A 26,022-nucleotide genomic window follows, 5' to 3' on the forward strand; every position below is an offset into this window, starting at 1 on the left:
GGTAGGTATTGGGATGACACGTGTTGTCCCAGTCACCCCCTTTTATAGTAAAATATCTTTCATCAGATTGGGGGCGTGACAAATTGATCTAGTCGACTCTCCATCGAATCGAGTAGCCGAAGCAGCTCGGACATGGTGGATTAAAGGGAGTTCAAGGGCTGGTTGCAGAGTGCTTTTTCCAGTGGTGGTGAAGAAATGGGTGTGCAACGAAGGAGGCTGGACATCGCCTCTTGCACGATGGATGGAGGTGGTGAGGCAGAGATGGGGGATGGGGTGAAGCGGAGTCTGTCGGCCATGGGGGTTGCTGTCTCTCAATGAAAGCACCATTGATATAAACTAGTTGCAAGGAAGGTAAGAGATTAAGTAGAGGAAGAAGGGGAAGGGAAATGCTGGCTTATAGGGTAGCGGCCTCCTAGAACAGAGAAGGAAGAAGAGATTTCATATATTCATGCATGCCCTTTAACAACCGGTCCCCTTACATTATATAAAGCCCTACCTAATTACCCAGCTATCCTCAAATACTAATTACCCATTTACCCTTAACAACTAAGGGAATTAAAGCCTATGATCGTATAATGTTACATCTCTTACTTCCATACATGTGCTTGTCGAAGCAGGAAAACCATCTTCAGTAATCGACAGGGAATCAGAAAACCAGAAATCGGTCCCATCTTCAATTGATACTTAATTGAAGCATCTTCAAAAACGATTCAGCAGCAAATCGATAAGAAAAATCAGAAATCACCAAAGGGAATAAATCGATAGCATTTCAACAATCGTTAGCAAAATTAGATAGCAGCAGCAATCAACTTACTCAAGTACCAGAAATCAACAGAAATTAACCATGATACCAAGTTTAATAACACTCAGTAGGCAGCAGTTGATACCAGATTCAACAATAACTCACGATAGCAGGTATAAGCAATCGATACCAGATTCAGAAGCAAATGTGAAGGAATAAGGCGGACAAATCATGTTTGCACTTTGCAGTAGGAATGTTAAAAACAATATTGCTAATCTCTTCCTTTGGTAGTTTGATTTTCTTCTCAGAAAAAAAACAATGATCGAAATTAAATTGGGTGAGTCAGAGGCAGATGGTCCAACCTGGGTTTCAAGTGTTAGACGGAATCTAACCTATTCCCCGCCGATTCTGGCCAATCTAAAACGGGATCTAATCGGAATCGACTAAATCCGATTCAGATCCCGATTCCTTATTTTAAAACCCTGATTTGAGTTCTCAATCCAACGGTTTTAACGTGAGGGGGACGTTTTACACTTTTGCCAAAAAACAAAAAAAGTGAGGGGGACGATGGTCCTCATTTCTCATTGACAAAACGCAGGGAGAGACAGAGATGGAGGGAGTTTGTGTGTGTGTGTGAGAGTGGATCGAATCGTGATGATATTGAATCCTGCCTCAGTGATCGTTCCTCAGAGGCCGCCTCTGAGGAGAGTTCGCATGGTTACCAACATCAGCAGTACAGAGCAGTTGCGAACTCAACTGGACCAACTTCACTCTGAAGCAGAGAAAACTAGACTCAAAGGTTCGTGTTTGCTCTTCTCTTTGAAATTATCACAACCCATCGACAGTACACCACTCGCCTGCGTTAGAAAAACCCTAGCTTGATTTACTGTTGGAATTCTCACACTTCCTTTATTTACTGAATAAACAATTAAATGAGCGGTAGACTGAATAGTTCTCCCCAATGAATTTTTTCTTAAGCCTTCTTAGTTATCTGATACTTTCTCTTTAGTTTCTACTGTGGATTTATGTTGTTTTCAACAGGAAAAAATGTAGGATCTTAAATGTCAATGTAGAGTCGCAGAGGATTAACATTTGGGCTATGTTTGGTATGCTTTATCATTCCCGAAACGCAGAATGTATTCTTAACTGAGAATGCGAACACTGTTTGGATACATATTTGGTTAAAATGCATTCTCTATTTCAAAATGCTTAGACATTTCATCGAACGCCTCATGGGCTACTAACAAATAATGAAAATTAACAGCAAAACGAAATAAAAAAAATAATCTATGATGAACAGCTCATGTGGGCCAGACTAAGGAAGAAGATAAAAGGAACTAGCTCTGTAAGGGTTTCCATTTTTCATCAAGGTACAGCTCATGAAAGCAGATCTAACACCAAACTCAGATCAGCAGACGAGAGGAACAAAAAAGAACAACTGAGGAAGAGAGAACCAAAAGGCTGATATAACATAATTAGAAAGAAATAGAGAAATACATCTGTTTGGCAGAGATAAAGGGCGTACCCAGTGCATGAGACTCCTGCCACTGAGTAATGTAGTTCTAGATAGGGTAAAGCCCTACTAGAAGCCAATTAAACTAGGACCAATAACAAGGAACTAAGGGGCTGTTGGTTCTGCAGTTTCAGTAGGACAGAATTGTAGTTTTAGGTTAAATCTAGGGCTTAGGTTAGGATAATGGAAGGGGGAGCTTAGGGGGTATGGCTAGGCAGGTTTATAGGACTCTAATATTGTAGGTATTATAGAGTTTTAAGTGTTTTGAAAATTCTGTAAAACTGTGCAGTAAGTCAGGATCGACTATGGGTTTTGGGGAAATTAATGAAGGATGAAGGGATTAGGGTTTTGATGGACAAATATGGCTGAGCAGCAGGATCTAGAGTTTAAAGGAATTAGGGTTTAATGGAATTCAAGCAAAAATAAAGGGGGATCAATTGGGGAAGGGAGTAGAGGATTAGAAGAAGAAATTAATGAACAAGTTGCAGTAGGAATCCACCAGCAGCAGCTTGGACAGAAGTGAAGGATAGAATCACCTTTGAATTGGGATTCTCCCGGCCGTCACGGCGCAAGGAGTCGATCGGATTCCACCAATCTCTTTCCACCTTGATAGAACCACAAGGATGCACACTCACAAGGAGCACAAGAGCAGCAACAATGGCAGCCAACAAGCAAAAGCTTTTTCCATTAATCAAATTCGTATTCAAGGCTTTGCCCCCTTACAACCTTATATAAAAGACTTAAAAATAGACTTCTACTCTAAAAAGGAAAGGCCTAACTCAATCCTTAACCTATTAGGTAACTTAAACTTACTAGGAAACTAAAATACTAAAAGATTTAAATTCAAAACCTGGCTGGACTTATAGAATCTTAATCCAGCCCAACTTACATCACATGGCCACTTAAGTTGTCACATGACCACTTAAACAAGTCACATGATCACTTAAGTGATCACATGACCAATAATTACATTAAAATCAAAACTAAGGAATTAAAACAGCTAATCCCGTATGCAACCTAATTACCCATATTTTAGGCCTATAAAAGTGGCCTATTACATAGAAAACCCATGGGATGATTGGGATCAAAGGCCCAACATACAAATAACCCAACCCTGGACTTATTTCTAAAGAATTAAGCCCATTTCGGTGATGAATCTGCATCACTGAGGGGTCTGGGGAGGGTCATGATGTACACAGCCTTACATCTGCTTTCGCAGAGAGGCTGTTTCCAGACTCGAACCCATGGAGCAACCTTTATCTGTTTGTCATAGATATAAGCTATAGGAGAAAGAGAGGAAAATGGGGAGAGGCCGAGTTGAGATGAAGAGGGTTGAGAACAAGATAAATCATCAACTTCGTGATCTTTAGGCATTTCTTAGATACACACCTTGCTTTTCGTTGTTAAAGGGTGGGTTACCACGAGACCGAAATTGAAAACGATGACCAGAACGAGAATGCAGAATGGATAAAAAAGCCCATTCCAGAATGGGCCTCGTTTTTGTATGCATTCCAATATCTGAGAATGAGAATGCATACCAAACAATGTTTGTTTTTATTCTAGAACGTGTTCTCGGTTCAGAATGTGTTCCAAGAATGCATGCCAAACGCAACCTTGATTTACAACTTTTGTTGTTCTACATTTACATTGGAATATGATCCCCTTTTATAGGGGATTTTCATGGCTTTTGTAGATGACAGATTCTATTTGTAACGGCTATGTTGACCACCATGCTACAGTCTGTGGCTGACTCCATTGATGTTGACCTTCAGTTCTTCCCCTCAGCATTGACTCTCCTTCCATCGCAGATTAAGCCATACCAAGAACATAACACATAATATAGAGTGAGCCACACCAGGTACATGACTGACCAACATGCTTCCATAACACCATTGCACTGTCGTCGTCCTTGGTGGCTTCACTCTAGGCAGTTCGATTGGTAGACTTTTCCAAGTAGCTGCACTCTCACGATAGGTATCCCTTTCTAAGCGGTTCCACTTTGCTTTAGGATCTTTGCTGGCTGTAAATAGACACGGGCCAGGCCCGGTCCAAGCCGCCCACAAGGGGCAGGTCGGACCCGACCCAACCCTGGTGCGCATGGGAAGAACCAGCCACTTAAGTGGCTGGGTCTCTTCCTCCCTCTTAAATAGATTCCCAATGGGAGTCTAAAAGGGGCAGGGGTCTTAGGGTTTTGGCTTTATATAGAAAGCGTGTAACCCTAAGACCTGTAGATCTGTGAAACCAAATTCTTACTCTCTCCAGTGTTTGTGTTCTCTTTGGGATTCCATCTCTTCCTAGGGATTTGTGGTGTGGAGTTCTCTGTGGAGAAGCCTATCGTGATTGTGGAGATTCGTCTGGGTGCTCGTAACCATAAGCTTGGCTTTTGATCCTTCTTCCGCTGCGCTTCCGTACACATTCAGGTATGATCCAAACCCTAGATAATTTGGATCTTGGTGTATGTGACCTAACAATGGCATCAGAGCTATTGGTTTATTGTTTGGACCTTTTTTTTTCTTTCTTCCCCGCGCCTCGCTACCCTTGGGCGCATGCCCGCAGTAGCAGGCCGCGGCCAGCACCTGCCACGAATGTGTGCAAGGGCGCGCACGATCTAGGCCACGCACAGCAGCGGGCCGTGGCTTGTGCTGCAGCGGCCGTGTGCAGCAAGGCGTACACATGGCAGCAGCCGCTGGATGGGCCAAGCTGCTGCTGCCGAGAGAAAAAAAAAAAGGATAATGGAGAAGAAAGAAACAAAAAGAGAAAAAAAAGAAAGAAAAAGGAAGTTTTATAGTTGGTGATGCCACGGTGAGAGGATGGGTATTAAAATCATAATGATCTTTTAAAAAAAAATTAAAAGTCATGATTAATATCATGATTAGAAGTTTTTGAAGTCATGATTGATATCATGATTGGAGCTTTTGAAGTCATGATTGATATCATGATTGAAAAGTTTTTCTTTAATGTTTTTTTTTGAAATAGAATCTTTTTTTTTTTTTTTTTTTTTTTTCTGTTTTTATGCATTTGCTTGTGAGGTGCCTGTGCGCACAGCAGTGATAGCAGCAGGCTATGGCCTGCGGCTGCCGTGGTTGTGTGCCACAAGGCTGCTTGCTTAGCGGTTAGCCCCACGATATAAAAAAAAAAAAGAGAAAAATATGGGCAGATTCGTTTTTTTTTAGGGTTTTTTGGGGGGAAGGAGATGGGTGAAGTGGGAATGCCTTCACCCACCCCCTTACCTTTTTTCCCTAATGGGCTCATATTTACAGGTATGGGCCATTTTTTTTTAGGGTTTTAATTGTTTTCCTTATATTTAATTTTGCTATTATGTGTTTGCAAATTTAAATTAGCAATTATACCCACCATTGCGGTACAGACTGGTTTGACGCTACCATCAGGGTAACGCTGTCAAACACCCCATCCCATGCGCACCATGTGTTTTTATTATTTTTTATTTTTCATGGGATGGATTTGGTACTTGCATAGTGATATGTTTTTTGAGATGTATGTGCGTTAGAGTTGGTACCTAGAAGTAATACAAAGTGCACTGCTCGCCAGTAGTTTGTAGTAGGAATCTTGAATGTAAAGAGCCGGTTGTAATTTTAATATTTTTTGAGAAGCCATGTAATGGGAGCTACTGCACTGCGTATCACAACCCCGTACCGACTCGGCATATCACTTCAAGTACCAATTTGGGTCACTTATGAGAGTCCTTTGCGCACCCGATGTATGGCGCATTAAATTATGGTTAGGAGATGTTTTTTCCTCCTATATTTGTTCGAAATCAATTGAAGTTATATGTCCCCAGACCCTCACAATGTGAGATTTGATTACCAGCTTAGCGAAGTCTTTGGTCTCATCGTGTGGGAAAAGGAACCATTAATTTTAATTACGGTTTCTTGAACAAATTTGGTTTATAGATGTATACTAAATGTCCTTCCTTGCATATTGTAGTTATGGCCTCTAAAAGTGTAGTTGCTGACCTTAACCAAGGCAACAAGTTGGATGGCACCAATTATGACATGTGGCACCGAAAGGCCAAGTTCTTGCTTAATGAGCAAGATTACTTTGAACTCTTGACCACTGAAATGACTCTACCCGAAGTGGATACTACTGCCCATCATCGTCAAGAAAAAGAGGCTTACGACAATTGGTTGAAGAGAGATCGTAGTGCACCCTTTCTTATGTTAAGCACGATGTCCGATGATCTCATTGGCCAGTATGAGAAGTGCAAGATTGCCAAGTCCATGTGGAACCAGGTAAAGCTCGACTGTGACGGTACATCCACTACTAGACTTAGGTCCATGACCTTGAAGTTTGAGATGTACCGTAAGGACCCCAAGCACACTATGGTTGAACACCTCAGGGTCGTGAAAGACATGATCCGAAAATTGGATGATGCTAGGGTACACCTTACCGATGAGCAGCAAGTACAAGCCGTCATCAGGACACTGTCAAGATTCCTGGGGGCAAATGAAGATAGTTCTAACACATAACGACACTGTCAAGACTTTTAATGACATTATTGCTCATGTGGAACTAGAGGCGAAGCGCCTAGAGGCGACCCAATCACATGCCCTTGTCGCCCAAGCGGAGAAGCGCAAGGGACAGAGGACCACTGGGAATCTGGACCAAGCTCAGAACGCTGCACCAACTGGGCGTAAGACCACCGAACGCCGACGTGGCAAGCGAGGTGGAAAGAAAGATATCGCCAAAGTCAAGTGCTATAACTGCCAAAAGATGGGGCACTTCGCTCGTGACTGCACTGAAGCGAAGCAAGTACTATTTCTGCCCCTCTCTCCTTGTACTTTTGTATGTAGACACGTTTTGGTTGCCTAAACCAATCTGATTGGATTGTGGATACAGGTGCAACAAGACACATAGCGCGAGATCGAGGAGGGTTCGTAGATTATAGAAAGATTCCGGATGGCGCCCAAAGTATCTACATGGGGAATGATACTAGTGAAGCAGTTCGAGGAGTTGGTACCTACCAGCTCACCTTGCGCACTGGGCGCATCTTGCTACTTCATGATGTGCTATACGCACCAGAAATCCAGTATAATCTATTTTCTGTTATTGCATTATTGACTGTAGGATATTCCTTTATTTTTAATGGTGACTCATTTGAGATACGATTGGATGGTAGTGTTTTTGGATATTGTAGACTTGAGAATGGTTTTGTTAAATTAGATTTAATAATTCCTGTTGTTTCCTCTTCATCTTTTGTAGTTGATTCTAATACTAGTCTTGATTCAATTACATGGCCTGCTAGACTAGGACACATAGGTCAAGATAGGATGGGACGGTTAGCTCGAGAAGGCCTTCTTGGCTCACTCGCTAAAGTCAATCTATTGACATGTGAGGAGCGGGTAAGGCCCACAGGAAGCCTTTTGGAAAGGCTAAATGGTCAACCCAGACCCTATAGCTTGCCCATTCAGACATCTGCGGACCAATGAACGTGAAGGCACGTCATAGTGCTTCCTATTTTCTCACCTTTATCGACGATTACTCGCGATTTGGTTGTCTATCTGATCGCTCACCGCTACGAAGGGCTAGATTGCTTCAAATGCTTTGTAACAGAGGTTGAGAATCAATAAGGCAAGAGTTTAAAAACTCTGCGTACTGACCGAGGACGTGAATATTTGTCAGATCAATTTAAAGAGATGTGTGAGGAAAAAAGAATCACTAGACAGCTTACTATTCCCAACACCCTGCAACAAAATGGTATAGCGGAGCGGAGGAATAGGACGCTTTTAGATATGGTTAGATCGATGATGGCGCAGGCCAACCTCCCAATATCTTTCTGGGGGGATGCTATGTTAACCGCTGCCTACGTCCTTAACCGCGTGCCATCACAGTCAGTTCCTTCCACACCCTATGAATTGTGGAAAGGCGACAAGCCCACTTTAGGGCATATGCGACCATGGGGTTGTGCAGGATATGTTCATAGTACCTCCCATAAGTTTAGGAAACATGGCTTTAAAGCTAAAAAGAATATCTTTATAAGGTATTTCGATACCTCGAAAGGCTATGTGGTGTATGGTGAACATCAAGATGGAGGAATGACAGAGAGTGAGTCCCGCGATGTGGATTTTCTTGAGACCGATTTCTCTAGCATTAGTGACGCTAGCAGAGACCTTGATCTCTTTGAGATAGAGACTGATGAAAACGTTTCACCTACTCTTGGCGAGGGTGAGGAAATACTCATCAAGAGATCGCCAGAGAGGGTGAGAGTGATCATCAGCCCAGTGGGAGTGCGCTACCTAATGAAAGCGTACAACCTGCGGGTAAAGAACCCTTTGCGAGTAAAAGCGCACGTGGACATGTTCCTCAAAGTCGTTTTGAGATTGAAGGGGACACTGCCCTCGTCTGTGTCCCGAGGGACGACGATGAGCCAGCCTCAGTGAGTGAGGTGCTCTCTTCTCCAGCTAAAGAAATGTGGCAAGCTGCTATGGAAGCCGAGTTGAGTTCTATGAGTAAGAACCAAGTCTGGGAGTTAGTTGATCTTCGACCTGGGTGAAGGCTAGTGGGAACAAGTGGGTCCTAAAGGTTAAGCGAAAGGCACATGGATCAATTGACAAGTATAAGGCATGTCTTGTGGTGAAGGGATATACCCAAAAGGAGGGTATGGACTATGATGAGACGTTCTCCCTAGTGGTGAGAATGGCCTTCATACGCCTCATTCTAGGCATTGTCGCAAAGTTGGATTTGGAACTCTACCAAATGGACGTTAAAACTGTTTTTCTCAATGGAGAACTGGATAAGGAGATCTTTATGGCTCAGCCTGTGGGCTTCGAGAAGAAGGGACATGAGCGCAAAGTATGCAGTCTCAAACGTTCTATCTATGGCCTTAAGTATTCGTCCAGGCAGTAGTACATTAGATTTCACCATGCCATTATCACCGCGGGTTTTGACATGATTGAAGAGGACCACTGCGTGTACGTTAAACGGTCCAAGGCAGAGTTTCTTATCCTATCCTTCTATGTTGACGACATCTTGTTGGCTGAGAATGACATTAAAATGATTGTCGCCATTAAAGAGTGGTTGTCCTCTACTTTTGAGATGAAGGACATGGGTGAGGCCAACTTTGTGTCGAGCATGAAGATTGTGAGGGACCGCGCTAGGAGATTTCTTAGTTTGTCTCAAGAGCCTTACATAAAGAAAGTCTTGGAGCGATTTCATATGAACAACTCAAAACCCATTGACACCCCAATGGACAAGGCATGCATTTTGAGCCTAGACTAATGCCCTAAGAGTGATGAAGAGAGGAACCAAATGTCCAAAATACCCTATGCAGCGGCAGTAGGCAGTCTGATGTATGCGATGATGTGCACGCGTCTAGATATTTGCTTTGTCGTTGGCATGGTGAGCCGTTACTAGAGTAACCCAGGGCCAGTTCATTGGCAGACAATAAAGAGAATACTTCGATACCTACGTGGCATTACAGTCCTCTCGCTCACCTTCGGTGGTTCAGACTTGAAACTGAGAGGCTGTAGTGATGCTGATTGGGCAAGTGATAGAGACGAGCGCAAGTCCACTTCGGGGTATGGGTTTGTCCTGGGAGGCGGGGCTGTCACTTGGAGTAGCAAGAAACAGACCTGCATCGCCCTATCCACGATGAAGTCGGAGTACGTCGCATGTTCGGCTGCTGTACAGGAGGCCGTTTGGCTTAGGAGGTTCTTGCAGAGACTTAGTGTTTCTGCTCACTCAGACAACGCTGTGCTTATACACTACGGCAACATGGCGGCGTTTGCATTTGCAAAGGACCCCAAATTCCTTGGTAGAGCCAAGCACATTGACATACGGTACCACTACATTCGTGACATGGTAGCACGAGGGGAAGTTGTTCTGCAGCATATCTCCATTGGCAATATGTTGGCTGATCCATTGACTAAGCCTATTGCTAGAGATGTTTACCTAGTTCACGTTAGGAACTTGGGACTCAGGCGGATTTGATATGTATTTTCTTTGGCAACACTTTGTTTGTGATGGGCATTTATCTGTATTTCTCCTACATTTAATAATGAGCATATATTTGTTTGAGTAATCTTGTGCTTATATATTCATTGTTTGTAAAGATGTCACCAAGCATTGAATCGACCCACTCACACGAGTGATTCGCCTCGGCGCTTGAGCATAGCGAGTGAGATGAGCCCACGAGCATGTGTGCTCGATGGCACCTCAGTTAGAGCTAAGATGAGACCTTTACTTGGTCCAACTTGGAAGATACCACACTTCTAAGCAGCCTGTTAGAAGCCAGATGTGAGGTTCTAGGCAGAAACCATGGGGGCGACTGTGCTAGAAACTCAGGTTAGGCGCTTGAAGTAGCAACTAGACTAAGATCTGTATGGCGTTTATTTACTGCGAGTGACATGCCCACCCTAATGGGAGTTACGCCATAGCATGCATATCATACTGCATGTGCTCATGTCGACTGATTGTGAGAATGACTGAATGGATCCTTGCTTCGTCACTGTGTGAGCCACGTGGATTATATTAATCCCACAGTACCCTTATTACCTGAGACGATGTGAAGAAAAAGACACCCAATGACGCTACTTTGACGTTCTCCTTAGGATCATGGATGATGCGGTCCAGCGGGAAGCGATTGGGAAAGCTATTGGGGATATTTGAATTGACATGAGGGGCTCAGGGAAAACCATTCGACGTTACACCTTTGTCATGTGACTCATTGTCTGGGCAACGTGTCGTATTTGTGATCGATGCAGTCCTGAGTACATTACATACCAAGGATTAACGCTGCTCATCATGAGGGGTCGAGAGTGTTAGATCTGGTGTAAGTAGATCGTTTGGGGTATTTCGAGATTGTTTGTGAGTGATGTACTATATTGGTTAGATTGAAGCTTGATATAGTACTCCTACCTATCCTGTTTTATCTCGATAGGTCGAACGCCCCATTTCCTGTATGAAGAGTTACACAATTGAGAGAGACTTGGATGCATAGTTAAACTATTGCGCCCCATGTGGGCGAGTGGGAGATGTAAATAGAACACGGGCCAGGCCCGGTCCAAGCCACCCACAAAGGGCAGGTCGGACCCGACCCGACCCTGGTGCGCATGGGAAGAACCAGCCACTTAAGTGGCTGGGTCTCTTCCTCCCTCTTAGATAGATTCCCAGTGGGAGTCTAAAGGGGTAGGGGTCTTAGGGTTTTGGCTTTATATAGAAAGCCTGTAACCCTAAGACCTGTAGATCTGTGAAACTAAATTCTCCCTCTCTCCAGTGTTTGTGTTCTCTTTGGGATTCCATCTCTTCCTAGGGATTTGTGGTGTGGAGTTCTCTGTGGAGAAGCCTGTCGTGATCGTGGAGATTCGTCCGGGTACTCGTAATCATAAGCTTGGCGTTTGATCCTTCTTCCGCTGCACTTCCGTACACATTCAGGTATGATCCAAACCCTAGATAATTTGGATCTTAGTATATGTGACCTAACAGTGGCAATAGGTAGCCCTTTCTTGGCGGCTCCATATTGCTTTAGGTGACCCTTTCTTGACGGCTCTCACTCTACTTTAAGTAGCCCTCTCCTAGGCAACCCTTTCTTATACTGATAGATTTCCGGCAAGATTTTGACAAGTCTTCTACTTGTCCATGAGCCATTTGCTCCAATGCACCACCCATGATGCCAAAACGTGAGCCACATTCTCTCAAGTGTGCCAACATTCAGATATGCCGACTCCCGCTAAATTCGGTATATAAGCTTTCTATGGTGTCTCATACCACCACATACGCTTGCACCCCAGATCTAGCCGTCTCCTAAGCACTTTTCAAAATTTACGTTAAAGACCACGTTGGCTCACAATGGAAGTTTTTCTCCCCTTGGAGCCATGTTGTAGGATTGCCTACCATATCTTACTAGTCCCACAACATGGGCAAAGGGCTTTCTTGGTGCCTTTCCAAATAGGTACCCAACTTAAATTGTGTTAATCTGCACTTTCCCAAACCCGTCAACATGACTTAGTGTGGCAACTGATTTCCATTATTAAGCAAGCTTTGTCCCTGACGAATCCGCTTCAAAGTCTTAGACTATGCATGGACAGAAAAATGGTCTTTGACCATCTGACTTCCGTCATTGTGACTTGATGTGGTCAACTCCATTACTAAGCAAGCTTCGCCCTTGACCAATCTACTTCATAGTCTCAACATATGCAAAAGCAGTATAACGATCTTGGTCGTTTGACTTCCATCATCATGACTTTGTGTGATCAATTCCATTACTAAGAAAGCTTGGTCCTTGACCGTTTGGCTTCCATCGTCATGACTTAGTGTAATCAATTCCACTACTAAGCAAGCTTGGTCCCTGTCCAATCGGCTTCATAGTGTCGAACTATGCACGAATTGTAAAACACTCCCTAGTCATCTTGTTTCACATACTAAGTGTTGGTTCCCTTCAATTAGACCAACGAGACCACTTGTTTGACATCTTGAACTGATCCATTTAATCAGACCGGTTAGACCATTGGTTCGACATCACGAATTGGTCTACGATAATCAGACCGGCTGGACCGCTGGCTTGACATTACGAATTGGTCCACTTTAGCTCTGTCATATGTAAGCTTGTAATCACTCTCGTGTCTCTCAAACTATTGGCCGTTCGAATAATTGACCATATCTGCAATGTCATCAATAGCCTCATGAACCAAATTCAAGCCCATCTTGATGTGGGCAATTCCACTACTAAGAAAGCTTGGTCCCTGACCAATTGGCTTCATCGTCCTAGACTATGTACGGATAGTAAAACGGCCTCTGACTATCATGCTCTATGCACTAGGTGTGGGTTCACATCAATCAGACTGGCGGGACCACTAGTTCGACATCACAAACTAGTCCACTTTAATGAAACTGGTTGTACTGGTTTGACATCACGAATTGGTCCACTATAATCAGACTGGTTGGACTGCTGGTTCGACATTATGAATTGGTCCACTTTAGCTCCATCATATGGGGCTTGCAATCATTGTCGTGTCTCTCAAATTATTGACTGTTACGAGTACTTAGCCACACTTGCGGTGTCATCGACAGCCTCAGAAACCACATTCAAGCCCATCTTGGTGGTTGAGCTCGCACTAGGCCAGTGCCTGTAGACAGTTGATGCCACAACTCAAGTAATCCTTATTTCACTGGAACATGTGTCATGGATTCTTTCCTCACCCCGGGCAAAGCTTGGAGTCATTTTAGAGTGGTGTTTAGAGAGTTGGACCCTACGAGTACACTCTTTTTGTTTTCACCACCAACATACACCAAATCACTTCTCACTTTCATCTCTCGAGAGGCGATTTGGGTGGAAAATATTCTGTTGAGATCAGCCAACTACTTTGTGGGATCGTGGGTTTTATTTTGTGGCTTATTTATTACTTATTTAGTTACCTTAGTCTATAAGATTGTAGTTGCTATTTCTTGTATGCCTCTACTTTCTATATTGATAACTCTTCAGTTTCTAATTACGTAACGTTGCTTCATTATGATAAATAAAGAGGTCTGCCACACCCTAAGCATGATTTGATGAATGAGATTTAGTTGATTTAGTTATATTGAGGCTGTTGCCTCTCGTATTTCTCTCTCTTCCTCTCGTTTTCTCTCTTTGGTCTCTCAACCCTGTTGCTCACCACCAGTAGACCTATCTACTTGATCTGCATCAACTTGGTGTTAGAGCTAAAACCTGGCCTTATATACCATGGATCCTGCCCTTTTGTTTGCTATTGCCACCGATGATGGAAGATGAAGTGGCACAACTATGGTTTAAAGTATCGCACCGTATCGTTTTGTCTCGGCCGATACATATTGGTATTGCAAGGTATCAGTACGATACAATGAGATACGTCTCTCTTTTTTTTTTTTTAAATGGTATCGATCAATATGGCATTGTATTGACCGATATGGCGCCCATACGTAGCTTTACTCTCGATACGATTGATTTAGGGGTTGGAATTTTTTTTTTTAAGTATCAGTATTTATCACATCGTATCGGCCGATACACCGTGATACATTGCGATACGCACTTTAAAAGGCACATGTGACTTCAAAATCATGATTCCAGAAACTAGAAAGCACCAACAGCACCTGGACGGACAAGTTTTCACCCAAAACTTCAATTTTGTGACATCTTCTTTCAAATTTCATGCTTGGAGCTTTGATTATTTGGTGAAAAACGAATCAAATCAAGGAAACAAACTGCACTTTGGTTGAATCAAGGAAACAAATTGCAATATTGCTTATTTATATTGTTTTTTGCTCCAAAAGTGTATTTCTGTGTATCTTGACCATTTCCATGCGTATTTGTAGTGTGCGATACGTCTCTTAAAATCACCCCACCAATACGATACATGATACCGATACTTTAAACCTTGGGCACAACCATAGTTGTCAAGGCATCACCTAAGTGTCGCCTAGGCACCACCTGGGCGTCCAAGCTCTTTTTTGGGTCCAAGGTGACAACACGCCTTGTTGACACTTCATGACTTTATGTTGATTTATGTTTATTTTTAATTTTTTGATGAATATGCTTCTGTTATATCCTATGCTTTCTTTATTATATGTTGGTTTTTTTTCGTATTAGGTCATTACTACTAGTATAATTATATCATGTCTTCCAGCTACTTGTTGGGATTGTGGATTTTATTTTGTGGCTTCTTTATTACTTATTTAGTTACCTTAGTCTATGAAATTTTAGATGCTATTTCTTGTAAGCTTCTACTTTCTATTTTGATAACTCTCCCGTAGTTATGAAGAGTTTCTAATTATGTAATGTTGCTTCATTATGACAAATAAATAGAGCTGCCACACCTTAGGCACGATTTGATGAATAAGATGTTGATTTAGTTTTGTTGAGGCTGTTGTGTCTCGTATGTCTCTTTTCTTTCTCTCTCCTCCCCTTGTTTTCTCTCTCTATCTCTCATCCCTGCTGCTCACAACCAGCAGATCTATTTATTTGATCTGCATCAAGGAGTGAGAAGTGATAGCTGAGGGAAGTATGTAATTACTATTATTTGGATCAACCATTAGTTTTTAAGTCAAAGGATATGTGGGCCTCATTGAAGCAATTGCTGTTTTAGGGATCTTGTCCAATGAGTTGGTTGGTTTGCCATCAAAAGAAAACAAATCTCGTTGTCATTCCAGATGACTTTCTAAAATAAAAGAGAAAAGGGGTGGGGGGGGGGGGGGGGAGAGAGATCATCGTGATAACGCTGGTGATAAAGGGGACCTTAAGTTTGCAATTAATTGTTGTACTCTGCCATTTTGCATATTTTCACATTGAGTGTATGGTTGTTCATTCAGCAAATAATGCAAGATTAAGGCTTATGAGATTGTCAGAGGTGGCAGAGAAGCTTAAAAAGCAAGCAGCAATTGATGTTCGGCTTGGGAAGGAAAATGAAGCAAGGGAACTGCTCATTCAAAAAAAGAAAGTAATGCAAGCTTTAGAGAAGTCAAAGTGCCGCATTCAGTTTCTTGATGAGCTTTCAGCAAAGCTTAATGAGGTGCAATTAATCATTCTTTTATTTAGACTATTGATTTCGTGACTGTTTGTAGTTCAAATGAAAAAATGATAGGATTCGTAAATACAAGGAACTGGTTTTAGTCATGATATATTTAAAATAATTGCATAATCCAGTAAGTCGTATGATTGTATCAATCTCAAACTTTCCTCAACCTGTGACTCCATCAGAATACAAGAGTTGTGAGCTATGCTATAAAGCTAAATGATACATCCTTTCTCCAAGTTTTATATGCTGTCATTTCAGTTCAAAGGATGATTTGTTGAATGAAGTGAAATTTTATAACTATCTATATACTGTTGTCTTCCATATTTGTAGTTGGTTTCTCTTTTTGTAGACTTAGACTACTCTTTGCACACATTGCTGCATCTTTGAGAAAAAAGAAAAAAATTAACCGACCTTTTTCTATCATGCAATGAAGAATGAACTGGATTATATTCTTGTTATCCCCTGTTTCTTTTGGGTTCAGTTGAGGCAGTTTTCAAATAAAACCAACCCAAACATTACTTCTCCTCATCAAGGCATTCAATTCGTTTACTCATTGGATCTGTGTTTACATATATAATGGCAAGGGCCATGAACATTGTAGAGAAGCTATTAAAAGCTGTGCAGTGAGCATGAATTTAACAACCTATTGTTTGTCATGGCCTGAGCTTGAGCTAGGATTTATCAATTGCAGTTCAGCTCAATAAACCTTTTCTCAGCTCTTATCTTATACATCCCTAACTCCAATATGAGGTTGAGTTTCAAAAGAAGAAGATTTAGGAAGGTAATGACAGCTCCATGGAAGCCATGTTCACAATTGCTAAATAAAATACTTCTTTAAATGAAAATGAAAGAGAAAAATACCAAGCATACAATATTTTGTCTAACTGAAATTCTTATTGAAGTTTATGTATTTCCTGATTTGTTTTCTATCGTATTTCAAGTATTGAATATTATATGATGGGAAATTTCATGTGGTTTCAGGCAATTTCTGTAAAAGAGACACAGCTAATTGGAAATGTTGCTTTGGATCTGGAAGTTGAAAGAGAAGATGCTTCTGGTCCAATTCGGATCATCTCTCTGCAGGAGGAGACAGAATTTGATGCAAATAGAAATGAAGACTTTAAGCCAGTTGTCATGGACCTTAATGAGGATCAGCAAGAGCAGTTTACGACAGAAGCTCAAGCAAACCTTTTCATTAACCAACAGCAAGAGGATATTGAAGAAAGTACTATGAGCACAAGAATTTGGAATGAAGAGTGTATAAGTAGCAGCTTGAAGGGTATATCCTCTTATGAGAATTTCCTAGAACATGTGGATCAACAGCTTAACAAAATTGAAGTAGAAGTTGCCACTATGTTACGCCTCTGGATGTTTGTACTCGAAAGTGAAGAACAGACAAAAAATTCAAAGGTGCAGCATGCTGTTGAAATCCTTGAGAACGTGCGTGGCATTAGAGGGAGGTGAATGTCAAGATTTAACTGGAATTTTTTTTAAGAACCATTAAACTTCTTATTTATAATTGAAAGTCTGGTTGATATGTCTCTATCCTCCATAATTCTGTGGCTTTTTTCCATAGGATTGCAAGTATCAAGCAAGCAAAAGCAGAGATCAGATAGAAGCTTACAAATTCTCTTCTCACAGAAAAGGTGAGATGGGACTGTGACATCTGTATGGTGTGTTATTAATCACATCATTAGTTACTTCTGAAATTTGTTCTCATTAGTTATGTTACACTTAAGCATTCCAATCCACATAAAATATAGGTTTAGATCTTACCTGAAAAGAATGGAATCACAGCGGAAGGGACGATCGAACACGGCTTACGATTACGGACGCTTCACGATCTCTACAGGCTTCTCCACAGAGAACTCCACACCACAAAATCCTAGGCAACGATGGAAACCCTAGGAAACCGCAGAACTAGAAGAGGGAGGAGAGAAAATCAGGAAACCAATCTTATGATGTATCTTAGGGTTTGAGCTATGAATAAATATTTATAGCCAAACCCCCATTGGGTGCCCTCCTTATGTCGACTCCCACTGGGAGTCTCTCTCAAACACAAGGATAGGGGTCGGTCACTTAATTGGCCGCCCCCTCTTGGACGTGCGGCCTGCCCCTATGTGGGCGGACTAGTTGGGCCCGGCCCAACCCCGATTTACATCTCCCACTCGCCCACACAGCGTGCATAAATCTAAGTATGCATTCAAGTTTTCTCTCATTCCGCGTTATCCTTCATACAGGTAATGGGGCATGCGACCTGACGAGATGATCCAAGGTAGGAGTACTATATCAAACTTCCATCTAGCCAACGTAGTACATCACTCTCAAATATTCTCGAAATACCCCAAACAATCCAATTACACCAGATCTAGCACTCTTGATCCCTCATGATGAGTAGTGCTAACCCTTTGTATGCAATGTACTTATGACTACGTCGATCACAAATACGATAAGTTGCCCGGGCAATGAGCCACAGAACAAAGATGTAACGTCCGATGGTTTTCTCTGAGTCCCGCATGCCAATCCAAATATCCCCAACAGTTTTTCCGATCGCTTCCCGCTGGACCGCATCATTCATGATCCTAAGGAGAACGTCAAAGTAGCGTCATTGGGTGTCTTTTTCATGATATCGTCTCAGGTAATTAGGGTACTGTGGGATTAATATAATCCACGTGGCTTACACATTGACGAAGCAGGGATCCATTCTGTCACTCTCACAATCGGTCGATATAAGCACATGCAGTATGATATGTACGCTATGGCGTAACTCTCACCAGGGCGGGCATGTCACTCGCAGTATGTAAATGCCATACAGATCTTAGTTTAGTCGCTACTCTAAGTGCCTAACCTGAGTTTCTAGCACATTCGCCCTCATGGTTTCTGCCTAGAACCTCACATCCGGCTTCCAACAGGCTACTTAGAAGTGTGGTATCTTCCAAGTTGGACCAAATAAAAGTCTCATCTTAGCTCTAACTAAGGCGCCATCGAGCACACATGCTCATGGGCTCATCTCGCTTGCTACGCTTAAGCGTCGAGGAGAATCACCCGTGTGAGTGGGTCGATTCCATGCCTAGTGACATCTTTACAAATAATGAATGTATACACACAAGATTACTTAAACAAATATATACTGATTAATAAATGTAAGAGAAATACAAATAAATGTCCATCATAAAGTGTTCCCCAAAAAAATACATATCAAATCCGCCTGAGTCCCAAGTTTCTAACGTGAACTAGGAAAACATCTCTGGTAATGGGCTTAATCAATGGATCAGCCAACATATTGCCAATGGAGATATGCTGCAGAACTTCACCTTGCGCTACAATGTCTCGAATGTAGTGGTACCGTATGTCAATGTGCTTGGCTCTACCATGGAAATTGGGGTCCTTCGCAAATGCAAGCGCTGCCATGCTGTCACAGTGTATAAATACAGCGTCATCTGAGTGAGCAGAAACACTAAGTCTCTACAAGAACCTTCTGAGCCAAACGGCCTCCTGTACAGCTGCCGAATATGCGATGTACTCCGACTCTATCGTGGATAGGGCAATGCAGGTCTGTTTTTTGCTACTCCAAGTGACAGCCCCGCCTCCTAGGATAAACGCATACCCCGAAGTGGACTTGCACTCGTCTCTATCACTAGCCCAATCAGCATCACTATAGCCTCTCAGTCTCAAGTCTAAACCACTGAGGGTGAGCGAGAGGTCTGTAGTCCCACGTATGTATCAAAGGATTCTCCTCACTGCCTGCCAATGAACTGGCCCTGAGTTACTCTGGTAACAGCTCATCATGCCAACAGCAAAGCAAATATCTGGACGCGTGCACATCATCACGTACATCAGGCTGCCTACTGCTGCTGCATAGGGTATTTTGGACATTTGGTTTCTTTCTTCATCACTCTTAGGGCACTGGTCTAGGCTCAAAATGTATGCCTTGTCCATTGGAGTGTCAATGGGTTTCGAGTTGCTCATATAGAATCGCTCTAGGACTTTCTTTGTGTAAGTCTCTTGAGACAAACTAAAAAGTCTCCTAGTGCGATCCCTCACAATCTTCATGCCCAACACAAAGTTGGCCTTACCCATGTCTTAAAAGTAGAGGACAACCACTCTTTAGTGGCGACAATCATTTCAATGTCATTCCTAGCCAACAAGATGTCGTCAACATATAAGGATAGGATAAGAAACCCTCCCTTGGACCGTTTAACATACACACAGTGGTTCTCTTCAATCATGTCAAAACCCACGGTGGTAATGGCATGGTGAAATCTAATGTACTACTGCCTGGACGATTGCTTAAGGCCATAGATGGAACGTTTGAGACGGCATACTTTACGCTCATGTTCCTTCTTCTCAAAGCCCACAGGCTGAGCCATAAAGATCTCCTCGTCCAGTTCTCTGTTGAGAAAAACAGTTTTAACGTCCATTTGGTAGAGTTCTAAATCCAACTTTGTGACAATGGCTAGAATGAGGCGTATGGAGGCCATTCTCACCACAGGGAAAATGTCTCATCATAGTCTATACCCTCTTTTTGGGTATATCCCTTCGCTGCGAGGCGTGCCTTGTACTTGTCAATTGATCCATCTGCCTTTCGCTTGACCTTCAAGACCTACTTGTTCCCGATGGCCTTGCGCCCAGGTGGAAGATCAACTAACTCCCAGACTTGGTTCTTACTCATAGAATTCAACTCGTCTTCCATAGCAGCTTGCCACATTTCTTTGGTTGGAGAAGAGAGCGCCTCACTTATTGAGGCTGGCTCATCCTCATCCCTTGGAACACAAACGAGGGCAGCGTTCCCTTCAATCTCAAAACGATGTCGGGGAGTGTGTCCACGTGTGCTCCTACGCGCAGAGGATTCTTGACCTTCTGGTTGTGCGCTGCCACTAAGTGGCGCACTCCCACTAGGCTGATGATCAGTCTCACCCTCTTTGGCGACCTCTTGATTATTTATTAATTCCTCACCCTTGCCAAGAGTAGGTGAAACTTTTTCATTAGTCTCCATCTTAAAGAGATCAAGTTCTCTACTAGCGTCACTAATGCTTGGGAAATCGGTCTCTAAAAAATCCACATCGCGGGATTCACTCTCTGTCATCCCTCCATGTTGATGTTCACCGTGCACTACATAGCCTTTCGAGGTATCGGAATACCTTATAAAGATACTCTTTTTAGCTCTAGGGCCAAGTTTCCCAAACTTATGGGAGGTACTATGAACATATCCTGCACATCCCCATGGTCGTATATGTCCTAAAGTGGGCTTTGCACCTTTCCACAATTCATAGGGAGTGGAAGGAATTGACTGTGATGGCACGCGGTTAAGGATGTAGGCAGCGGTCAACATAGCATCCCCCCAGAAAGATATTGGAAGGTTGGCCTGTGCCATCATCGATCTAACCATATCTAAAAACGTCCTATTCCGCTCCACTACACCATTTTGCTACGGAGTGTGGGGAATATTCAGCTGTCTGGTGATTCCTTTTTCCTCACACATCTCTTTAAATTGATCTGATAAATACTCGCGTCTTCGGTTAGTACGCAGAGCTTTTAAACTCTTGCCTTGTTGATTCTCAACCTCTGCTACAAGTCGTTTGAAGCAATCTAGTGCTTCGTAGTGGTAAACGATTAGATACACATAACCATATCGCGAATAATCATCAATAAAGGTGAGAGTAGGAAGCACCATGACGTGCCTTCACATTCATTGGTCTGCAGATATCCGAATGGACCAGCTCTAGGGTCTGGGTTGACCTGTTTAGGCTTTCCAAAAGGCTTCTGGTGGGCCTTACCCGCTAAACAGGCCTCACATGTCGGTAGGTTGACTTTAGCAAGTAAGCCAAGAAGGCCTTCTCTAGCTAGCCGTTCCAACCTATCTCGACTTATGTGTCCTAGTCTAGCATGCCAAGTAATTAAATCAGAACTAGTATTAGAATCAACTACAAAAGATGAGGAGGAAACAACAGGAATTATCAAATTTAATTTAACAAAACCATTCTCAAGTCTACAATATCCAAAAACATTACCATCCAATCGTATCTCAAATGAGTCATAAAAAATAAAAGAATATCCTAAAGTCAGTAATGCAGTAACAAAAAATAGATTATGCTGGATTTCTGGTGCGTATAGCACATCATGAAGTAACAAGATGTGCCCAGTGCGCAAGGTGACCTGGTAGGTACCAACTCCTCGAACTGCTTCATTCGTGCCATTCCTCGTGTAGATACTTTGGGCGCCATCCGGAATCTTTCTATAATCTACAAACCTTCCTCGATCTCGCGCTATGTGTCTTGTTGCACCTGTATCCACAATTCAGTCAGATTGGGTTTGGGCAACCAAAACGTGTGTACATACAAAAATACAAGGAGAGGGGTAGAAATGGTACCTTCTTCGCTTCAGTGCAGTCACGAGCGAAGTGCCCCATCTTCTTGCAATTATAGCACTTGACCTTGGTGATATCTTTCTTTCCACCTCGTTTGCCACGTCGGCACTTGGTGGTCTTACGCCCGTTGGTGCAGCATTCTGAGCTTGGTCCTGATTCCCAGTGGTCCTCTGTCTCTTGCGCTTAGACCCATTCTTGCGCTGCCTCGCTTGGGCTACAAGGGCCTGTGATTGGGTCGCCTCTAGGTGCTCCACCTCTAGTTTCACATGAGCGGCAATGTCATTAAATGTCTTGACAGTGTCGTTATATGTTAGAACTATCTTCATTTGCCCCCAAGAATCAGGCAACGTCCAGATGACGGCTTGTATTTGCTGCTCATCGGTAAGGTGTATCCCAGCATCATCTAATTTTTGGAGCATGTCTTTCATGACCCTGAGGTGTTCAACCATAATGTGCTTGGGGTCCTTACGATACACCTCAAACTTCAAGTTCAAGGACCTAAGTCTGGTAGTGGATGTACCGCCACAGTCGAGCTTAACCTGGTCCCACATGGATTTGGCTGTCTCGCATTTCTCATACTGGCCGATGAGATCATCGTGCATCGAGCTTAACATAATAAAGCGAGCACTCCGATCTTTCTTAAACCAATTGTCGTAAGTCTCTTTATCTTGACGATAACGGGCGGTAGTACCCACTTGGGGTGGGGCCATCTCAGTGGTCAGGTGTTCTAGGTAATCTTACTCATTAAGTAAGAACTTAATCTTACGGTGCCACATGTCATAGTTGGTGCCATCCAACTTATTGCTTTGGTTAAGGTTAGCAACAACTGTCTTGGTGGCCATCACTACAATGTGCAAGGGAGGACATTTAGCATACATTCATAAACAAATGTTCAAGAAACCCTAATTAAAATTAATGGTTCATTGTCCCACATGGTGGGACCAAAAACTTCGCTAGGCTCGTAATCAAATCTCACATGCGTAGGTTTGGGAACATATAATTTTAATTGATTTCGAACAAAAATAGAAGGAAAGAGCATCTCCTAATCACAATTTAATGCGCCATACAATCGAGTGTGCAAAGGACTCATTAAAGAGACCCGATTTGGTACTTAAAGTGATATGTTGAGTCAATACGAGGTTATGACACGCAGTGCAGTAGGCTCCCATTACATGGCTTCTCAAAAAATATTAAAAAATTACAACCGACTCTTTACATTCAAGAATCCTACTACAAACTACCGGCGAGCACTGCATTTTGTATCACGTTCAGGTACCAACTCTAACACACATACATCTAAAAAAAAAAACATATCACTATGCAAGTACCAAATCCATTCTATGAAAAATAAAAATTAATAAAAAACACATGGTGCGCATGGGATGGGGTGTTTGACAGCGTTACCCTGATGATAGCGTCAAACCGGTCTGTACCGCAATGGGAGGATATAATTGCTAATTTAAATTTGCAAACACATAATAGCAAAATTAAATATAAAGGAAACAATTAAAACCTAAAAACCGGCCCACAACCATAATTATAAGTCACAATTTTAGAAAATAGAAGGGTGTAGGTGAAGGGATTTCCTCTTCACCCATCTCCTTCCCCAAAATCTTAAATCAAGGTTTTAAGATCCGATTCTGCCCCTTTCTTTAATCCAAAAAAGAAAATCTGCATTCAGCCTCTCGACAGCCACAGGCCGTGCAAGCAGGAATCCAATAGTCTAGGTCTTAAAACCAAAACAGCCCAGGTACGTGTCACCCTTTTTTTTTTTCTTTCTTTAATGTAGCCCAACGGCACACAGCCGCAGCAGCCGCAAGCCAAGGCTTGTTGCTGCCGCTGCTGTGCCCGCAAGTACTTCACAGCTTAATAAAAAAAAATTATGCTTTTGACTTTTCAAACAAAATCATATGCATAAACAACACTATTGTTAAAAAAAAAACAATGATTGAAGTAATCATTGAAAAACCTTTTTTTCTTTGCTTGGCAATAGTTGCTTGGCCTAGCTAGCGGCTGCTGCCTTGTGTACGCCCAAAATCCGTGGCAGGCTTAGTTGCACACAGCTGCGGCAGCCGCAGGCCACGGCCCGCTGCTGCTGTGCGCGGCTAGCGCGCAAGGTTCGAAAACTCGGGTCTCGGAGCCATCTCGGCCCAGCCAAAAACCGAGTTGGACCGAGATCTCGGCGAGTTTGTGCACTTTTTTTTTTCCGACTCGGAAGCCTATCTCGGTAGGTTTTAGACATCTTTTGGGTCTGAAAATTGGTATACAGCCTATTTTAGGCCATTTAAACACAATGACATTATCAGATTTTGCAAAAACTTTGTCCAAATAGGACTTTTACATCGGACCCTTAGTTGGTAGGCGAAGACGTATTAAAATAACATACTATATACATTAATGACATAATTTATGTATATAGGACTCAAACAAAACATTCAATTAATAGGAAAATAACTTAATAAGCATTACAAATGTTAAAGTGAATAAGTAATACATCAAATTGCTCAAGCTTAACAATGTTACAAGTTACAACTATCATCACATAAAATTAGATTGAATCACATATTTATTCCCCATTTGTCCCACATAATCTTCCCATGACATATTGTTGCTCCACTGTTGCATATAGTTCTCCACAGCATTCATATAAGAGTTCTCATCCACATATGCCAAGATCCCTATCCTAGGGTATAGCTGTTCCACAGTGGCGTTAGACCGTTGCTGTGAAGGTTGATATCCACTGCTTGTGCTACTGTCATATTGAGGAATGTATGGGACTGAGAATGTGGACCCAAAGGTGAACCCAATGCTAGAGCCAGACTCACTGCTTTGATAGTCATACGCATGTGTTGACTGGCCAAACTGACCATAGGCACTAAATTCAGAACCGATGCTTTGCTGGCCATAATCATAGTGATGATGAGGTTGATATGATTGCCACGACTGATGCTCACTACCAGTATCCATAGTCATGCTTCCAAAACTTACTAGCATGGTGTTTATACTCGTGTCATCATACTGAGGTTGGTTGTGTTTGAGACCTGTCCTTCTCTTGTACGTTTTGCTGTGGCCACCATGGTCTTGATCTTGTATGACATGTATAAACTGAGACTCACCTGTGAAACACACAGGGTCCTGGGTTCCCACTTCATGCTGGTATTGCTCACGCATCCCCTCATGACGATTATCATAATAATCACCACTCTGCATGCCACCAGTACCACCACCACCACCACTACCACCAGCATCACCACCAGTAGGGTCATCACCACCAGCAGAGTCATCACCATCACCATCACCATCACCACCATCATCATCAGGAGCAGTTCCTATTGCATCCTCAAAAGGTCTCTGTGACTGAGAATGTGCACGCCTCTCTTGCGACATATAGTCGCCAACATCTGTACCGGTTACGGACACAATGGTGGAGTCGGGCTTACCTCCAGGCTCATCCATCTCTGGTGCATCACGATCCCTCACCCACTGGAATAGGGGATCCTCATCATCATTAGAGTCCTGGAAAATGTTGGCTAGCTCGATGGGATCTTTGTCATTGTTCTCAAATTCTTCACGTATGTGCCTCATCCTTAGTCTCATATTATAATGTACATACACCAGCTGCTCTAGTCGTTGACTACCCAATTTGTTCCGCCTCTTTGAGTGTATCAATGCGAAAGTACTCCAGTTGCGCTCGCACCCAGAGGATGAACAAGTTTGTGAGAGCACTTTGATTGCTACTTTCCTCAGGTTGGGTGAACTTGTACCATAAAGCACCCACCAGTCAGCTGCATTATAAACATAGAATATTAAGAATATGTGCATTATAAAGGGATAAAATTATAATTCATAAATATAAAGTCATGGCACATTGCCACCTACCAGGGTCTAACTTTTGTCTACCCTCCACTGCAGCTTT

General features: G+C 42.7%; 1 protein-coding gene across 1 annotated transcript in view; it reads left to right on the forward strand.

Moving 5' to 3' along the window:
• The first annotated feature begins 1,358 nt into the window (after positions 1-1,358).
• Positions 1,359-26,022, forward strand: part of LOC122639289 — a 37,145-nt gene continuing 12,481 nt past the window's right edge. The window contains exons 1-4 of the mRNA XM_043832109.1: positions 1,359-1,541; positions 15,534-15,733; positions 16,721-17,199; positions 17,316-17,385. Coding sequence (XP_043688044.1) covers positions 1,397-1,541; positions 15,534-15,733; positions 16,721-17,199; positions 17,316-17,355 — 864 coding nt within the window. The 5' untranslated portion in view covers positions 1,359-1,396 and the 3' untranslated portion in view covers positions 17,356-17,385. The remainder of the gene's footprint in view (positions 1,542-15,533; positions 15,734-16,720; positions 17,200-17,315; positions 17,386-26,022) is intronic.

This window comes from Telopea speciosissima, chromosome 9 (genome assembly GCF_018873765.1).
Source record: "Telopea speciosissima isolate NSW1024214 ecotype Mountain lineage chromosome 9, Tspe_v1, whole genome shotgun sequence".
NCBI lineage: Eukaryota > Viridiplantae > Streptophyta > Magnoliopsida > Proteales > Proteaceae > Telopea > Telopea speciosissima.